Source organism: Myripristis murdjan, chromosome 8 (assembly GCF_902150065.1).
Source record: "Myripristis murdjan chromosome 8, fMyrMur1.1, whole genome shotgun sequence".
NCBI lineage: Eukaryota > Metazoa > Chordata > Actinopteri > Holocentriformes > Holocentridae > Myripristis > Myripristis murdjan.
In genome coordinates, this window is record NC_043987.1 from 6197877 (window position 1) to 6217486 (window position 19610).

At 40.8% G+C, this 19610-nt stretch overlaps 1 protein-coding gene across 2 annotated transcripts in view; it reads left to right on the top strand.

Moving 5' to 3' along the window:
• card11 (caspase recruitment domain family, member 11) overlaps positions 1–19610 on the top strand; it is a 41586-nt gene that overhangs the window by 4127 nt on the left and 17849 nt on the right. Inside the window, exons 2-7 of one of the 2 annotated variants that reach the window (XM_030058913.1) lie at positions 6342–6556; positions 7492–7629; positions 8862–9050; positions 12456–12604; positions 12848–13027; positions 13862–14008. In XM_030058913.1, coding sequence (XP_029914773.1) covers positions 6352–6556; positions 7492–7629; positions 8862–9050; positions 12456–12604; positions 12848–13027; positions 13862–14008 — 1008 coding nt within the window. In that variant the 5' untranslated portion in view covers positions 6342–6351. The remainder of the gene's footprint in view (positions 1–6341; positions 6557–7491; positions 7630–8861; positions 9051–12455; positions 12605–12847; positions 13028–13861; positions 14009–19610) is intronic. The other variant, XM_030058914.1, reaches the window with a different exon arrangement.

Genomic DNA, 19610 nt, shown 5'->3' on the forward strand with positions numbered 1-19610 from the left:
CAAAGAGACAGGGAGCAGCTTTTATGTGTGGTGTGTGTGTGCGTGTGTGTGTTGTGTGTGTGTGTGTGTGTGTGTGTGTGTGTGGCAGAGTGAAAGAAAGAGAAAGAAAGTGAGCGAACAAGATATTTGCTGCAGAGTGTAACGTTGCTCTTCAGTTTGCGGTTGATTGTTCTAAAATCAGGACACAGAGGGGTTTAGTGTGAGAAATGCAAACACACACACACACACACACAGACACACACACTGTTGTGGCAAAATCCATTGAGGGACAGCTCCTTTGACCACAATACTATCAAGAGAGCGAATGACTGAGGAGAAGAAAATAGAGGAAGCGAAGCTCATACTCACATCTGGTTTGAAAAGGAGGAAGCGAGGGACAAGTTTCTCGTAATGAACTCCAAAATAAGAGAAGAGAGTAAGAGGAAACATGTATGTGGTTACTAAAGGGGTCTGTGTGTGTGTGAAGTGTGTGTGTGTGTGTGTGTGTGTGTGTGTGTGCGTGCATGTATGTTTGCCTGTGTGTGTGTGTGTGTGTGTGTGTGTGTGTGTGTGTGTGTGCACATGTGTGTCTCTGCATGCATTGTATTCTTCTGCATGTGCGTGCATGCATGGGGTTTTGTGTTGGTCTGGGTGCTTGTGGTTTTGAATTCTGCTGTTAGTTTGTATCTGTGACTGTATTTATATACATTTTGTCACTGTAGACACAAATACCTACAGAAGGTGTGATATTTCTGTCTGCCTCAGATTGCAGATTGCATTGCAATATAACTTTTCATTGATGCCCATGATGAAAAGTCTGTGCATAAAATTGTGGGGGAAACGTTGCATTTGTTTTCTGTATATTTTCAACGCCTTTCCAGCAAACTGGAAGTCATTTGCAGGCTGCATTGTTGGATATAAGCAATATATTTTATTTTACCCATATGCTTTGAGTTTTTGTCTGATCTCCGGGGCCGAAACAGACACCGGTTTGGCGTGAATACCTCTATTTGACATGACCACTTCCTCTGTAATTTTCACAGATTTGGCCTCTTTGCTGCGTTTTTAAGACGACTGGAGTCAAGGTGCTTGAACCTCTTTTGTGTGGCGCAGGCAAGGTGAAAAGCTTCTGTAGCTCCTAGGGCAGTCAGAGAGTCAAATACATGGGTGGAAAAAGTACCGAAACATCTTACTCAAGCAGAAGTACCATTAGGCTGCCGAAATTTGACTTACAAAGAAGTGAAATTCGTGGCGTAACACGTCTAAGAATCAGACCTGCTGGTGGTCTGAAAGACAAAAATAGCTGCATGGGCTGTCTGAGCAAATGTGTTATTGATAATGGGGGCAAATGCTAAGTTTGCAGCAGAATGAAGATGTTCACACCTGAGCAAATTCTGTTACCCAACTACTGTCCTAACTTACTTACTTTTTTTTTTTCTATTGAAATGTGACATAGAGAAGCTCGGACAGCTTAACTCGACAACACTTAAACAACACAATTTGTTATTAAAATCTTCTCAGAGATCAGTGGTCAATGAACTACACGGCAGTTTAATATGTGCACAGATAGAAAAGCATTACCATGTGGAAACTGCAAGTTCTCTAAGGTGTAAAACTAAGCAGGAGGGAAGAACCAGGAGAAGAGGAGGGTAACTTCAGATACGTTTGCTAAGGAACGGGAAAGCCTGTAGTTTGGCTGAAGGTCATATGAACCATTTCTGTGATAATACAGATACATCCATTCGGATTCCTCTATACTGTACTTTGCTTTATTCTGCTTGGGCTTGCTGCATACACACATTTCTAGGCTGCTGAAGCTCTTCAGCAAGTTATATGTCCAGTAAAAAAACATGTTCGATAAACTAAATGCAGGCTCAGCAGATGAAAACCACGGGCATTTTCCAAACTGCATCTGCATCCAAATCCAACATTTTGTTTTAGCGGGCCACGAAATTCATGGTAAGGAGGCGATAATTAACGATAATTAACGCAAGTAACGGATTTGAAATTTCTTTGAAATCACCCATAAATTACACCAACATTTACCTCAAAATTGATTGAAAACAGACACCAAACTCATTCTGAATATTCTAAATGATGCTGCAAATTGAATGTATTATTTTTATTGGCTGGCTTTCCTGTACAACTCCAATACAACACAGAGCTGAAGTTGCATTGAATTTGCCCTTGTAAAGGCAGTCTTAAGAGTTCATGATATTCCAGAAATTCCATGATCAGTGATAACCCTGGTTTTTATGGTTTAATGGATTTGAAATATTCAAATATTCATTCATTGGTAACACAGTAAAGGTAAAGTTTTGAAGTTTCAAATACATTACCATCAGTTATCATCTAGTTTACCATGAAGCTCGAGGCCCACTAACATGAGGTGTTAGTGATTTATCTACTATATCGCTATAGTGGCTCAATCATGCTTTTACTGAGAGAAAAGCCACAGCTGGTGATCCACCTGTTACAGTTTTTGGCTAAACGGTGTTCCCTGAATTTGTTTCATCTTTCAGTAACAGCACGATCGGGCGATGTATTTTCAACAGGAGCGATGCTATGGATCAGTATAGAAATGTTATGGGAAAATTAGAAATACAGGGATATTATATGTGGCCGTGTGGTGTCTGTGTCGTGGTGCTTCGTTATTCCTTTCATTGGAAAAGATAGAAATTACAAAATAAAGTGCACAAAGTAAAGGCAGATTTCAGATTTCCGCCTTTAACGAGTGCAAGCGGCCAGTTTCCGTCAGTCCAGTTTCTGTTGCTGACGGAGCGCCTGCAACATTTGGGACCCTGTAATTGAATTACTTCAACACAAAAAGCTAAGAATCACAGTAAGTGAAACAGTGTAATTAGTTATTTCCACCGGTTGGGCTGATGAAGACATCAGAGTCAATCAAAGTGATTGGCTGATGCATCGTCATCCCTGCCTGCTTGGGCCTGCTCCATGGACCTAACCGATCTAAATTTCCCATCTTAACTATGTGTGCTGGTGTGTTTGTCCATAGTAAGGAGAGGCAAGGGCGGATGGCAGCTGTATGCAAAAATATGTGTGAGCGTGTGTGTGTGTTTATGTGTGCAATAGTACGCCTATACAGATACCATTGATTTGCCTAGGCTGAGATGTCACAAAGCGGATTATAAGACAGTAACCCACAAGCCCGAGAGCATGCAAATACACAGATATGCAGGGACAGTGTGTTTTTTGTGTGTGTGTGTGTGTTGTGTGTATGTGTGTGTGTGCAGTGTTGGAGAGACGAAGCCAGCTGTGGAGTGAGAGGAAGATAGGCAGAGTGGAAAAGGCAGACCGTGTGTGTCTCTGTGGAAAAAAGTTCTAGAGGGGTATGAGAGGGAAAATGGAAAGAGAGACGGTTTGAGTAGGCAGGAGGAGGAAACAAATGGCAAGCGGGTGAGCGGACAGGGAGACAGTGGGTAAATTGTTTATGTTTATAAGAGAAGAGGAAGTGGAGAAAAGAGGTGGTGGATGCAAACAAGTTGACAGGAAACCATGAGGGCTTATAATCCAGGGTTATAAAACAAAGTAGCTGCGTTTTTTAATTTGAAAAGCAAATGAGCAGGTTTTAGTGTCATTTCAGGACCCACACAGCACAGACTGTCCCCATGTGTCACCTAAACGCTTCCTTATGACGCCTCGACGGTTCCTCTCAAGATCGCTGTTATAAATATGATTGTAGCATACGAGGTAAAATGCATCTGACATGGATTGTGAAGTTCTATTCTATTCATCTCGATTCAAGTCAAAGCGAAAAAAAAGTCGACCCGAGTTGAGCAGAGGTGTCAGCTGATTGCTCTTCAGTTTGCTCTGATGGGTGGGGTTGGCTTGCTGGAAACTTTCTTTCATCACTTGCTTTGTGAATCGAGCTGCGTGCATTTTTTTTTTTTAAATACATTTTTATTATTTTGAACATGAACAAATAAATCAACAGAACAAAATAAAGACATGAACAAACAGTAAACAGAAAAAGCAAACAACAACCAAAGAGCCAAATAAATTTGTCATTTGCATGTTCAAAAGGGAGCGGGAGAAAAGTCCAAACTTGTCTAGTCCCACCCCTTCACCTACACTATTAATCAATAATTAACCTGCTTCCAAATAATAATAATGATAATGATAATAATAATGATAAGGATAATGATAATATAATCACAACATAAACAAAACAAACCAAATTCTAATAATATAATAGAAATAATAATACTCAAGAGAAGAAAGAAAAAAATAAATACATAATACATAAAAAAGAGGGAAAATGTGTGAACCCCCCACACTCAGTCATAGCGCCACCCAGTGGTAAGACACACACTGAATGGCTCTGTAAGATGATTATGGATAGATTGTGGATATAGGTAGCCAACGGGTACCTTATGTTTTATGTATACTGGTGTGTGCATGTGTGCTTCAAGGTTACATCATATCTGTGTTATTTAAAGCGCCTCGCACAGAAAATTCTGCATTTGATTTCTGTGTCTTTGCCCAGCTCGGCTTTGGCTATCCACATTTTAACTACACGAGCTCTCACTCAAATGACAAATCTACAAACACTACCTAAAACAAACTAAAATAAGACCTCTGTTAAAACAGCCCACATGGAATGCAGGGGGGATTTTCTGATTGACCGCTGATAACTGGCCCAGCATAGATTAACAAAATGTCATGGTCCTAGACGTTTCAGTTGTTTTTGACAGAAAACATATTTTAACCTCTTAACTCTTTAAACATCCTCTTTCATAGCTGCAGTTTTTTTTTCCATAGTGGCACAACCAGGTGTGAAAGTAACTAGTTTACAGTTATTCATATGACTGTAATTAAGTCGCTTTTGTGTACTTGAACTTTTTTACGTGAGTAACTTTACTTTTTTTTTTTTTTTTTTTTTAGTAATTTTTGCACAAGTATTGTACTTAGCTGGATTTTAAATCATGTCCACTACATAGTCCAAATTTTACCGTCTCTCTCAGAGATTATGGAGCCTTTCACAGTAAACGGTCATTTGGTGGACATTAGAAGAAATCTTGACTTTTTTCTCACACTTTTTGAAATTTCCAGATTTCAGTTAAAGAATCTAGTTTGAACTTTGTGTTTTCGTCCTTTACAATTTCACAGTTGCATCTAACAGTTATTGTTTCTATAAAGTAACTCAGTAAATTTTACTCTGAGTACCTTTAAAATGAGTTATGTTTTGCTTTTAGTGAAGTAAATTTTTTTGGCAGTACTTTTATTTCTACTGAAGTAAAATCATCCACAGTAACAATACTTCTACATGAGAAGCAATTTCAAGTGCACTTTTCCCCGCTGTGTCCACCACTGTGTCACTTACACATCTGTATCTGCTGCTCGCAACGCTTCACTGAAGCTGCATCACACTTATACTGAGTCAAATATTCAAACTCAACATGCCATTGTTTTATCATTGCAGCTTTACATCAAACAGAAAATATCTACATGTCTTGTGCATAATTTTGTACACATTTCGCTGGAATTCAGCAGGACGTATTTGGTATCTTTGGAAACCTTGCGATCTCCACTAGAATTTAAAATAAAGTTCTGTGGGTTTGACTAAAGCTCGGCTGTGCCACATACATTTGGAATGACGAACCCACAGCTGGGGCCGGCAGATTTGCACTGTTAATACAGTCAAATCTAATTTACAACATAATTGGTATGCATCAGGTTTTGATGTCGGTGACTCAGAATCAAACAAGAATTACCAATTTGCACAATTTTGACAGTCAGCAGTGACACAGGGGGAAATCCACTGTAGACTGTAGAAACAAACCAGCTTGCTAGCTGTCACCACACATTCATACATCCATCTTTGATTGAAAGCAGCAATTCAAGCTGCTGAAGCTGCTGTCAGGGCTTTGCTGGCAGTTTGTTGAAGGAGTTTCTGAAAAGTTGATGAAATTAAGGAAAACATTAACTGAATTAAAGGAAAATGGGAATTACAACATTAACAATAAATAAATAAATAACTAAATACAAGTAATACAAATTTTAATACATCTTTATAAAATACAGCAACTCCTGAAAAGCAACTAACACTGTCATTACAGGCTGATGAATTTTAACAAAGTAAGGGTATCAGGTGGTGCCTTTAATGCCACTCCAAAGGCTTGCCTGTGGATATTTTGCTTCTCTTCCACTATCTTTTATCTGATTGGGGATTCAAAATGGCGCATTACAGCAACATGTTGGATTTTAAATAATCAGACAAGAAAAACCCTGTCCATGATTTTATTTATACTTAAAGTGTCTCTTAAGTCATCCGGGGAAACGAATCAAATTCCAAACTTTTTGAAAGTCAGCATCCCTTGTTGGATGTGCTGTTTTGTCAGGGCCCAAGAGATGGAGACCAACGGCGTAGGAACATCTGGGATCTCCGATGATGAGGCAATGTGGGAAAAGGTTGAGTGCAAACGCTACGAACTGAGCCGCTCCATCTCCCCGGCCAAGCTCACCCCCTACCTCCGCCAGTGTAAAGTCCTGGACGAACAGGATGAGGATGAGATCCTCAACTCCATGTTGCTGGTGTCTAAAGTCAACCGCACAGGTAGGAAGAGGAATGTGTGTGTGTGTGTTGGTGTGTGATGAGGAGTAATTTCATTTCATTTAATGTGTTGGATGTTTTCTTTGGCCTGAGAATAGCCTGTGCCTCTAGTGAAATCAGCAGGTATAGTTCTGTCATGTTGTTATTGTCACTTTTTTCTAACAGTGTGCATGCTAAATTTGAAATAGGAAGTTCATTTGCGTTAGCGTCACAGAGGCGAGCATAGCGTTTCACTAATTTAGCACCTACTTCTTCCTCTTCAAGTGATTCAGGATGATTAGTCCACAAACGCAGAAACATGTCACAGCAGCAGCTGGGGCTGTCATTTTCGCAGCGTTTATTTGGTGTCAGTGAGCTGGAGAGAGCAGCCTGAGGAGCTCAGACTGGCCAGACGGGCCTCATCACCGTCCTTAAATCCAGGGCCGTAACCATGGAGACAGCGTTGACGGGGACCGAATCTGCCAGCGGTCCTGCCCTCCGAAAAATTTCAAAATTTGAAAACTCATTTCCTGCCGTTCTTAAATATTTAAAAACACACCAATACAAGATGAACTTTTTATTGATTTATTTTTATGTTTTACAATAACGTTTAATGTTGCATTATATGACATTGTTCTGTGTTTTCATTCACTCACTTATGGATGACATTTAGTAGGACGCACGTGCAGTGTGTGCTGTGGGTCTGATAACTTTTCTTATAGGGCTGGACAATATAATAATACTACGAATATTGTCTTGAATTTTGATTATGGTAATACTGTGATATGGCATAAAAGTTTGCTTGCATGTACAGACATTTTAGATTTCTCACATTTTTGTGTGGCACTTTGTAAGTTGTTTTGTCTTGTGCTCTGTGAATACATTTCATTACGATTAGTATTTATCTGAGTCATACCTCAAAGCATCTATAATATGTGTGCTGATTAATCTCCTGTCAGGCCGTCTCCTCGATATCCTCCACACTAAAGGAGAGCGGGGCTATGTGGCTTTTCTGGAGAGTCTGGAGTTCTACTACCCCGACCTGTACAAGCTGGTCACTGGGAATGAACCCACACGCTGCTTCTCCACCATCGTAGGTGAGCTGCACACAGGTTCAGATGCAAAAGCACGCACGTGCTCAAACACATGAGTGCTAATGCTCACACATGCATGTGTACACACTCCTTTATTATGCTCTCCAATACACACACTTTCCATAAGGTTTGCCCAGTGTGGGGTTTTGAAGACCAAGACTGATATTTTGGTTTGAAGCTGCCAGTGTTTTTGCACTGATATTCAACGCCTTTGAATTTAGCCCTCTGACAAAAAAATTCAAGGACTCAATGGTTCTCCCACATTTCATTTTTTTGTCAGGGCTGGAGAAGCCTCTGAAACAGCATTTACATTTAAACTCAAATGGATACAAACTAAAAAAAAAAAAAAAAAAAAAAAAAAATAGATTCTTTTTCTGCCATTTGTGCATATTTGAGAACAAAGATGTTTCCCTAATGAGTTATTAAATTTAGATTTAGTTTTTCTGATACTTAAAGTTCAATGCAATGACCTTGTTCAATGCATCATAACTGGACTCCCATGAAGATTATTGTGCCATAGAACACTGAAAAACATAAGCATGAAAACTCAATCATATGGGAGGCTGACCCACCCCATCTACTGAATTGCAGGAAAAACCATGACATTCATCACTGCCTTATATTCATTAAAAAAAAAAAAAAAAAAAGTTATCGATGACCAAAAATGTGCTGATTTTCTAGTGATCTCCATTACATTGTCAAAGGATGACATGACAATATCTGATATATGATTAAATCCAACATCAGTTTGATGTATCAGCAAATCAGATATGTTTCCATCTATCACTCTTAGGTTATTTAGGTTAGAACGGAAACTTGTTCACACCAAAATACCGTACTGTCCGTTTGATGGCGTATCACCCTCTGTAGTCTGTCTTTTTCCATCAGGCTGGCTGTCAGGCTATACATAAATATATACAAAACATCCTTCATTCTTCATCCCTGCCACGAACATAATAATGGAAAGACAGCTGCATCCAACAATGCACAACACACTGAATATATTTGCAATTTGACACATTTCCACTGATTCACTTATTCATATTTCTTCCCTCTTATGATTTGTAGATTTTTTAGATGTTTTTTTTTTTTTTTCATTTTACTCTACCTGTTCATTCTGTTCACTTTTTCTTTTACTTGTGTTAGGTTACAGTTTTCTGGATTTCAATCTGTGCTGCTCTGTTTCTTCTGTCTTCCCTGCCGCCTTCCTTCTCTCTGTATCCACCCCGCTGTAGTCGAGGAGGGTCATGAGGGTCTGACCCAGTTCCTGATGAACGAGGTGATGAAGCTGCAGCAGCAGGCCAAAGCCAAAACCCTCCAGCAGGCCGAGCTCAACATGAAGAACTGCACTCTGGAGGACGAGCACAAGAAGCTACGGCTGGCCAACCAGGAGCTGCAAGCCTTCCAGCAGAGTAAAACAATATGTTACGTTTGGGTTATCAATGAGACACTGTGCTGAAAATCCCAAACACAGCTGGCTCACTTTGCTTGGTTTACCACAAATAAATCAGAAAACTGGTGTGTGTTACCAATCACTTAAAAAAAAAATCAATGTGTATACCTTGGAATACACATAAAGTCAGGTCCATAAGTATTTGGACACACAATACACAATAGTTAAAATTTTGTCCTTGTACATCAGCACAGTGGATTTGAAATGGAGTTATCAAGATGTGATTGAAGTGCAGATTTTCAGCTTTAATTTAAGCGGTTGAACAAAAATATGGCATTAACCGTTTAGGAATTACAGCCAGTTTTATACATTGTTGCCCCATTTTCAGAGGCTCAAAAGTAATTGGACAAACTATACATAACATACATAACTATAATTATAAGGATTATATTCAGTATTTAAAGGAAAATCCTTTGCAGTCTATGTCTGCCTGAAGTCTGGAGCCCATGGACAACGTCACCAAATTCTGAGTTTCCTCCCTTGAGCTGCTCTGCCAAGCCTTTACTGCAGCTCCTTCAGCTGCTGCTGGTTTGTGGGTCTTTCAGCCTTCAGTTTGGTCTTCAAGTTAAAAGCAGCTCAGCTGGGTTGAGGTCTGGGGACTGACTTGGCCATTGAAGAATACTCCACTTGTTTGCTTTCAGTAACTTTTGGGTTGCTTTCACAGTTTGTTTTGGGTCATTGTCCATCTGCAGTGTGAAGCTCCATCCTATCAGTTAGGTGGCATTTGGCTGAATCTGAGCAGATAGTATAAACCTATAAACATCAGAATTCATCCTGCTCCTTCCATCAGCAGTCACATCATCAATAAACACTAGTGACCCGGTTCCACTGGCAGTCATACATGCCCATGCCATAACACTGCCTCCACCATGCTGGACAGATGATGTGCTCTGCTTTGGGTCATGAGCTGTTCCTTTCACTCTCCACACTTTTCTCTTGGTGGTCAGGCTTATTTAGATGTTTTTTGCAAAGTCTAATCGGGCCTTCCTGTTCTTGAGTGACACCAGTGGTTTGCACCTCGCTGTATACTGTCTGTATTTATTTTCTCACAAACGTCTCTTGACTGTAGATTTGGACAATGATACGCCTACCTCCACGAGAGTGTTTTTGACTTCCTTAGATGCTGTGAATGTGTTTTTCTTCACCAGGGAAAGAATTCTTCAGTCATCCACTCTAGATGTCTTCTGTGGTCTTCCAGGTCCTTTGGTGTTGCTGAGCTCACCTGAGCCGAAAGTCTGCACTTCCGTCATGTCATGATTATTATTCAAATCCGCTGTGGTGGTGTAAAAGGGTTAAATTTTGAATATTGTGTCACCGTCCAAATATGTATGGACCTAACTGTAAACTTTGTGGTATTCAGTGTATCATCACATGTGGTGAAATAAACCCAGCTGGTGCTCTGTGCACATTTAAACAAATATGCTATTCAACCCACGTCAGCCCTGTCATCCTGACAGGCAGGAATGGAATGGTGCTAATTTCCTGGTCAGGGTGAATGTGCAAAAACATGCCATCCAAGACTATTAAATCTTCCTGTCACTGCCCGTGTGCCATCTTTCAGTTCCTCCTCTGGAACGCCTGTAGTCATTCCCCTCAGCTGTTGTCATGCTTTTCTTATTGTCGAAATCAAGAAACTGGTCAAGAGCTCACTGATAGCTGACCATTTAATACATGAAAATATCTGGTTTGAAAGTGAAGCAAAAGCACAGTATTTGGTTTGAGGGCACAGTTTCTAAGTTTATTATAAATAAATTATATAATTTGCACAGCTTGTCTCGAACGCTGCTGTCAGCTTTTATTTTGGAGATCATATCTTACAACTGAATCTGGCTGTATATAACTAGCCATACCAGGCTGATGGAGAGATGTACAAGATACAAAATGCTTTTTTGTGTCAACCTATATATCTGCTTTCAAAAGGCCTTCAGTGAAGTAAAGCTTCTTTAAGTTAAGATCTTGGTAAATCATTTGAGAACAGGACTGGCTATTTAGGTGCCACTCTGCTTCTAACAGTGAGTGTCCGGCCTACACATGAAATAGTTAAACACTCAAGCAAATAAAAAATAGATTATATATCACATTTTAAATTCCACCATGCTGATAAAATCTCACAATTAAATAACTTTATGCCACTATTACATTATCTAATCAATGCTAAGCAAAGAAAGGTACTGTGTGACTCCCTGTCGAGAGCTAAGAACTCCTGTAAAATCCTTATCAGTTGCATTTCCACCTGATAGTTCACTATAGATGTGAAGTGCCCTGAAACCAGCTCACCTTTCCACAAAGAGTGTTCCAAAGCAGAACAAAGAAATGAAATTCTCTGTTTGCTTTCAGTGTCACTTTGGAATAAGGCACATTTACAAGCCTGAAGTAACACAGTATGGCTAATTAATTCTTCATGATTTCATGATTTGATATCATACTGTTAATAGCTATAAATAAGTAGTAAATCAGTAGTAGTAATATTTATTAAAGATTGATTTATAAGGGAAGAATACTACTGCTGGTATATCATTTACACATCATTATGTTATATTAAGGCTACATTTTTTTTTTTTTTTTTTTTTTTTTTTTTACAGTAAATTGACCCCTTGCAATATGAGAGTTAACATTTGGGTCTCCTTCACCATACATTATTGTTATTTCTTGGTTTTAACTTTCAAAATTTTATTTATTTATTTTTCTCAGATTAGTCATGTAAGTGCTTCTGTCGCTACAATCAGCACTGACATGACAGAAAAAATTAATTCAAAGCAGTTTACCTTGTAGCTGAAAGTCTGCAGCTACACCACATTTTCAAATTGGAGGTCAGAGAAAAAAATAATCCAAGTATACCAACAAAAAGCCTTATGAGAGTAAAACTGATCCCTCATTTCTGTCCAAAAAATGCATTTTTCCACCTTAACTTTTGACCTTATGCAGGCAATCTACCCTGAACTGTGGAGCAGGACTGACTCTTTGTTAAATATGGAGTGTGCGCTCTCAACAGCCTCTAGTGGTCAGAAATCAGTGCAGCCTTAATGCATCATCTCATGGTTTAAGGCTTACAAGTATTCCTTATTCCTTATAGTGTTGTCATATCCTCCTAAATCCCAGCCAATTCACTTGTGTCCCCTCTTGTGGACATTATAGATACAGACTCTGCCACAGGTAGAACTCGAGCAGCTCAGAGACTCAGACCAGACATTCAGTGGTGCGAAGCCAGGACAAAAATTATTGTGATGTCCTGGAAAAAAAATAATAGCATTGATAGCATTAAAAATGTAGATATTTTATGGTGATTGATAAAACTAACAGTCCAGAGCAGCTGCACTGTATTTGCATGACACTGACCATGTACAGTTACTGAAAATGACCATGGTTGGTTCTGCAGGGTACAATAAGATGAGAGAGGAGAGGAACAGCTACAGTGACGAGCTGCTGAGAGTGAAAGATGAGAACTATAAACTGGCCTTGAGGTATGCCACGCTCAGCGAAGAGAAGAACATGGCCGTGATGAGGAGCAGAGACCTGCAGCTCGAGGTACAATCATACATAAACACACACGCCATGCATGCAGGCCTAAAAGCACACACACTTGCATTCCGTTATGTATGCAGGCATGCAAACAGGTTCAGACAGACTCACACATACAGGTTTCCTTGGTCAAAGCATCTGCTTCTGGACTGCAGATCAGCACACACACATTATTCCAAGTTAGGCCAATAACAACTGTGCTCCTTTATCTTGCTCTCTTTTCATTATGGGCTCTCTCTTTATGTGTAGATTGACCAGCTGAAACACAGGCTGAACAAGGTGGAAGAGGAGTGTAAGATGGAGAGGAGGCAGAGCCTGAAGCTGAAGAACGACATCGAGAACCGGCCCAAGAAAGAGCAGATCTTCGAGCTGGAGCGAGAGAACGAGATGCTCAAGATCAAACTGCAGGAGCTGCAGTCCATCATACAGGTGTGGCCTGACTGAAACAGAAAAACACAAACACGGGTTCATGCACACCTTCATGCTCACACTTGCAAGTTGGGTGCCAACAACATCTACAAGTCAGCTAGTAACAAGCATATTCCCATATACAGTCCCGATGGTGTCTGGAAGAAGAGATATCAGATGATGGGGAGCCAGCTGGAGTGTGTGGGTGTCCTTGCTTTTTCCCTGAGTAAAATGGGGAGAAAGACTGGACCAAATAATCAATAATAGAAATTTGTTGCTGTTCTGTTTATACACTTTATGTACTCATGAATTCAACATACTCCTTTGAGGTGAAAACTACTTGTCGGTCAGCATCTTAACATATTTATTGCTAATATGTTGCTAGCAAATGTCTGCAGTGTTAAGATTAGACTCTCAACAACAGAATAAGCATACTCGCCATGAAGAAGTGCAACAAAAAGTGCACAAAATCTAAATTAAATAAACCGAATTTAAATAAAAGGAAACCACACAACTCAACATTGTCAGTGTCAGGAAACTAGGGAACTCAAAACAAAAATGCTTCCACAATCATTTTTCTCAGTATAGAAACACAAAATGGGAACAGTTATCTTCCAAAACATCTGCATTAAAAATAGCCTCAACAGGAGCAGTAACTTCAATACCATCAGCTTGCCTGGCTACTGCTGCTAGTATAAGGGCCTATTTAAAATTCTCCAGTGTCGGGTTAGGGTTAACCCTAAGCCTAACCCAGAGTTGACGGCATTTTCTTCGATTGTCCATGTGCAGTATATGTAAAGAGCTCTTTGGCATCCATGGAGTGAAACGATGACTGTTTGTGTCTGTGTGCCCCAGCCTGGCCCCCTGCCTGCATCAGACAAGGCCATCCTGGACATTTTGGAGCATGACAGACAGGAGGCGCTAGAGGACAGACAAGACCTGGTCAACCGCCTCTACAACCTCCACGAAGAAGTTAGACAGGCAGAGGAGCTGCGAGACAAGGTTACAATCCCTCTCTCTCTCTCTCTCTCTCTCTCTCTCTCTCTCTCTCTCTCACACACACACACACACACATCATTTTTACTGTATTTGTTAGAAAATTGTATTGACTTGCATTTATTCTCTACAGCCTTTCCATAATCTTGGCCATAACCAAATTATGCTGAACCCTAACCACCTAACCCTAACCCTAACAACCCCAATGCAACTATCGACAATACGTATTGCTTATCTGACTTAGAGCCCTGATTTGTTGCAGCAGGTAAAGACTAATAGCTACGTGCAATATTTTGATGGAATCGTGCACTTCACGATACAAGCATGAAATTTGGCACACTGTTAGAGCATTCCCTAAGGATCATTTCTGGCTATAGGGCCATTGCAGATTTGTCCCGTGGTAACCGTGGCAACCATTTTTCAAAATGGCTGCCACCTGCTGTGATTTTACCTGTAACACAGGTTCTAGACCACCTAGGATCTTGATCCTGGTGGTTAATCCTACATTTTCAAGGATGAGGAATACAGTGGTACTATTTACAACATGCTAGCAACTTCCTAACTACATATTTCTGGTATTCAGTTAATTAAATAATAGTAAAAACCATCAAAATATGTATTTCGAGTATACTGTACATGTCTTCTAAGATGTTGACAGATATGCCATGAAATGCATGTGTGTTATGGCAATGGGCAAAGTGGAACTATACAGCAGCACAGAGACAGGATACCATTTAGCCTATGGGCATATTTAATAAAGCCAAAGAGGAATGAAAGTGTGACAACACAAAGTTATGTATGATGACACAGTCCACCACAGTAGCAAAGGGCAGTGCACTGAAGCGCTGCCTCGGCACATTTGCATCTTCCACAACATCCCTTTTTGCAGCCACAATGGAGAAGGTCGCGACATGCCAGGCTTGCCTCTGGTAGTGTGGTCCAGTGAACTTCCCATCCACCTGACAGAATCAGAATCAACTTTGTTGTCACATGACACATTTTACAGGTGTAAAAAAGTGGGTTAAATTATTCATTCATTCATTCATTCATTCATTCATTCATTCTGTGCCCTTCCTCTTCCACCCCCAGTCACCTGGGGAGGGGAGTTCAGGGACTGCAACCATGGCCTGTCCTCAGCAGTGACCAGCTTGGTAGACTGTCCTCTTGTATGTTGTGCTGCTTGTGTTGGGGGGAGTCCACCTATCGTTCTACCTTTTTTGGTGAACAGCTGCTTCCATGATTCCTGGCTGCTAGTGCGGTCATTCAGGAATACCACAAATCACTCAAGAGGCTCCATCCAGTCATCTACGGTGTCTGGTGTGGTAGCCCAGGCACAGAAGGCATGAGTCACATCACTGAAGTTCTTCCATGTATCCCATGTCATCTTCTTACCCCTGCCTCCAAATGATGACACAGTGTCAAACCCAGTGAAGGCAAGCAGCATGATGAGTGCTGATTACCTGTTTCTCAGTGGCAAGGGATGTAACACAAGTTGCCAGCTCAGCTTTGTTCTCATCAATACGTAAATACTCCGGCCAATTCCCAGGAATGGCACTGGATTGCTCAATGTGTCAACGAATTCCCTTCCCTCTCTTGCTGCATGTTTCAGCCTTCAGCATTTCTAGTTAACCAGACAATACCCCACAAAATTTCCCATCAAGAGAAAAAAAAAAAACTCACTAATTGGCTGGCCTCCAGTCCAAGAAAAATCCAAGTCCCAACAAGAAAATATCATTCCTGAAGAATGACTGTTTCTTGTTCTCGAGGCTCTACATTGCATCACAGAATGTGATGGAAATCTGGATGAATTCTTTGAGCATGAAAACCAGGCATGTCCACCAACAAATGGGCAAGCTGAGAACTGGTGCCAAGTCGGACTTGGTGGGCTGTTTGATGGACCTTTGATTGGATTTTTCTTGGACTGGAGGCCAGCCAATTAGAGGGAGGTTTTTTTTCTCTTGATGGGAAATTTTGTGGGGTATTGTCTGGTTAACTAGAAACGCTGAAGGCTGAAACATGCAGCAAGAGAGCGAAGGGAATTCGTTGACACATTGAGCAATCCAGTGCCATTCCTGGGAATTGGCCGGAGTATTTACGTATTGATGAGAACAAAGCTGAGCTGTTCTCCTTCCTGGCAACTTGTGTTACATCCCTTGCCACTGAGAAACAGGTAATCAGCACTCATCATGCTGCTTGCCTTTACTGGTTTTGACACTGTGTCATCATTTGGAGGCAGGGGTAAGAAGACGACATGGGATACATGGAAGAACTTCAGTGATGTGACTCGTGCCTTCTGTGCCTGGGCTACCACACCAAACGTCGTAGATGACTGGATGGAGCCTCTTGAGTGATTTGTGGTGTTCCTGAATGTCCGCACTAGCAGCCAGGAATCACGGAAGCAGCTGTTCACCCAAAAAGGTAGAACGATTGGTGGACTCCCCCCCCAACACAAGCAGCACTACATACAAAGAGGGCAGCCTACCAAGCTGGTCACTGCTGGGGACAGGCCATGGTTGCAGTCCCTGAACTCCCCTCCCCAGGTGACTGGGGGTGGAAGAGGAAGGGCACAGAATGAATGAATGAATGAATGAATGAATGAATGAATGAATGAATACTTTAACCCACTTTTTTACACCTGTAAAATGTGTCATGTGACATCAAAGTTGATTCTGATTCTGTCAGGTGGATGGGAAGTTCACTGGACCACACTACCAGAAGGAAGCCTGGCATGTCGCGACCTTCTCCACTGTGGCTGCAAAAAGGGATGTTGTGGAAGATGCAAATGTGCCGAGGCAGCACTTCAGTGCACTGCCCTTTGCTACTGTGGTGGACTGTGTCATCATACATAACTTTGTGTTGTCACACTTTCTTTCCTCTTTGGCTTTATTAAATATGCCCATAGGCTAAATGGTATCCTGTCTCTGTACTGCTGTATAGTTCCACTTTGCCCATTGCCATAACACACATGCATTTCATGGCATATCTGTCAACATCTTAGAAAACATGTACAGTATACTCTACTGAAATACATATTTTGATGGTTTTTACTATTATTTAATTAACTGAATGCCAGAAATATGTAGTTAGGAAGTTGCTAGCATGTTGTAAATAGTACCACTGTATTCCTCATCCTTGAAAATGTAGGATTAACCACCAAGATCAAGATCCTAGGTGGTCTAGAACCTGTGTTACAGGTAAAATCACAGCAGGTGGCAGCCATTTTGAAAAATGGTTGCCACGGTTACCACGGGACAAATCTGCAATGGCCCTATAGCCAGAAATGATCCTTAGGGAATGCTCTAACAGTGTGCCAAATTTCATGCTTGTATCTTAAAGTGCACAATTTTTCGCATAGCCGCCGGACTATAAGGGGACAAGGTGATTCCATAAGGCTGAACTGAGTCTGACAGCTGCTGCCACCCAGTCTCGAGCATCAGGGGTTGACACATGATGTCACATTAACTCGGAACCAGTGTTGAGGCGTGCTGCTCTTCACGGTTGTGATTCTAACCTTAACCATGACCTTCACTAATAAGCCAGAATAAGCTTGTTTCCCTTGTGGGGAAAACCCAAAAGCTCCTCACAAGAACAGTGAGTTCTCAGAAATTGGTTCTCACAAGTATAGCTAAACAAACCCATACACACACACACACACACACACTTAGATACTTACTTGTGCGTGGGTGTTTGTTTTACTTCTTGGGTAAATAAATAAAATAGGGAGTATATCTTTGTTCCCAAGGTCTGATGTTCACAGGGAAACAACAGCCTACAGGTGGTCATTTAGAATCGATTGCTGGATTCCCTGGGAACATGGGGACTTGCAGAGACCGCTAATAAATTACTGTCTCCCTTTCTTCAACAACCACTGTCGAGGTGCCCTTGAGCAGACACCTCACCCTTACCTGCTTTAGTAGAACTGCTCATTAGAGAGCCGTCATTCAAAGACTGCCAAGCTAGGTCAGTGTTTTTCAGCCTTTTTGAGCCACAGCACATTTTTTACATCAAAAAAAAAAAATAAATAAATAAATAAAAAAATCCCACGGCACACCACCAACCAAAAATTTTACAAAATGACACACTGTAGAGTAATTACAATTTAGTCTGTCAATTTGTTTATGCTCACTCAATGCTCAAAGCTGATATCCTGGCAGGAACTGGAGAAAGGCACACACAAAGCTTTTCCTCAACAGCTCTCAGTCTCTCTCTGTTTTTAGTTTTTACAGCAGTCGTGCTTTAAAAGCTCAACTCACATAGACATGCTGTGGAAAATCAGAGCAATGTTGAAATAGCTCTGTTTGCCAGAATGGGGAACTCCTTGGCAGCAGACAGCCAAAAACTATCCAAAGGTAGATCAGCAAAGCTTAGCATTAAACCATGGCCTTGGCTCAGTGCAGTTAGTTCCTCATGTCCTTTCCAAGACCTGCTGCTGAGCTGTATGGGTCCCTAACCCAGCCAAGACATTCGGTGAAGGTTGAGGGGAAATAAAATGACAACTTCTCCTCAAGAGTTTTCAAATGCTTACCTATTATCTCAAACAGTTGGTACTTTCCACATGTTGTTGCCAGAGGTGCACCTTTGAATGGAATCCATTTATTTTATCTGTGCTTGTGAGCAGGTTTTCATTTCGGCCTTGCATTCGTGTGTTCAGTTCATTCAGATGCTGAAATGTATCTGCCATGTATGCCAGCCTTGCACAACACTCATCACTTGCAAGCAGCTCCTCCCACAGCTCATACACACGTGCCAGCACTTTGCCGCCCGACATCGGACCTCCATATGGAGCAATATGGCTCACATAAAGAAAGATAGATAGATAGATAGATAGATAGATAGATAGATAGATAGATAGGTATACTTTATTGATCCCAAACTGGGAAATTCACACGTTACAGCAGCATCATCAATAAAAACATAAAAATAAAATAAAATAAAATAAAATAAAAAATTACCATTAAAATTAAAAGTATATACAATAGAGACTAAATATGCAAAATATATACTCTAAAGACAATGAGGGCTAAGTATATATTAAGTATATATTATTAAGTATATATTATTAGTATATTTTTTCTGATATCAGAGACATGGCTGCAGCCATCTATTACTGGACTTGGCTATTCAACTAGCAAGATGCACGATGCTTTCTATTCTGCCCTGCACCGAAAGGACTGAGCCCTAATTTCGTTGCATTATTATACGTATATGATTGTGCAATGACAATAAAAATCTATCTATCTATCTATCTATCTATCTATCTATCTATCTATCTATCTATCTATCTATACAATAAAGTAGCCTAAGAATATGAGGTGTTTAAGTGTTGAAATGTAAGAAATGTAAGATATACCGATGAAAAGATGCAAATATGCGACTTTTCAGAGGTCTTGTCTTTACAATGTTTATCATGCGCAGACATAATCCAACACAGGAGCGAGATCTGCTGGTAAAGTCTTGGTGACGAGCGCCTCGCGGTCCAGAAAGCAGTGCGTAACACTAACATCTGGCTGTCTCTCTTTCACTCTGCTAATGAAGCCTTTGGTGCACCCGCCCATGGCTGCTGCTCCATTAGACATTCGTGCAGTTTTCCCACCGAAGTCCTCTTTGT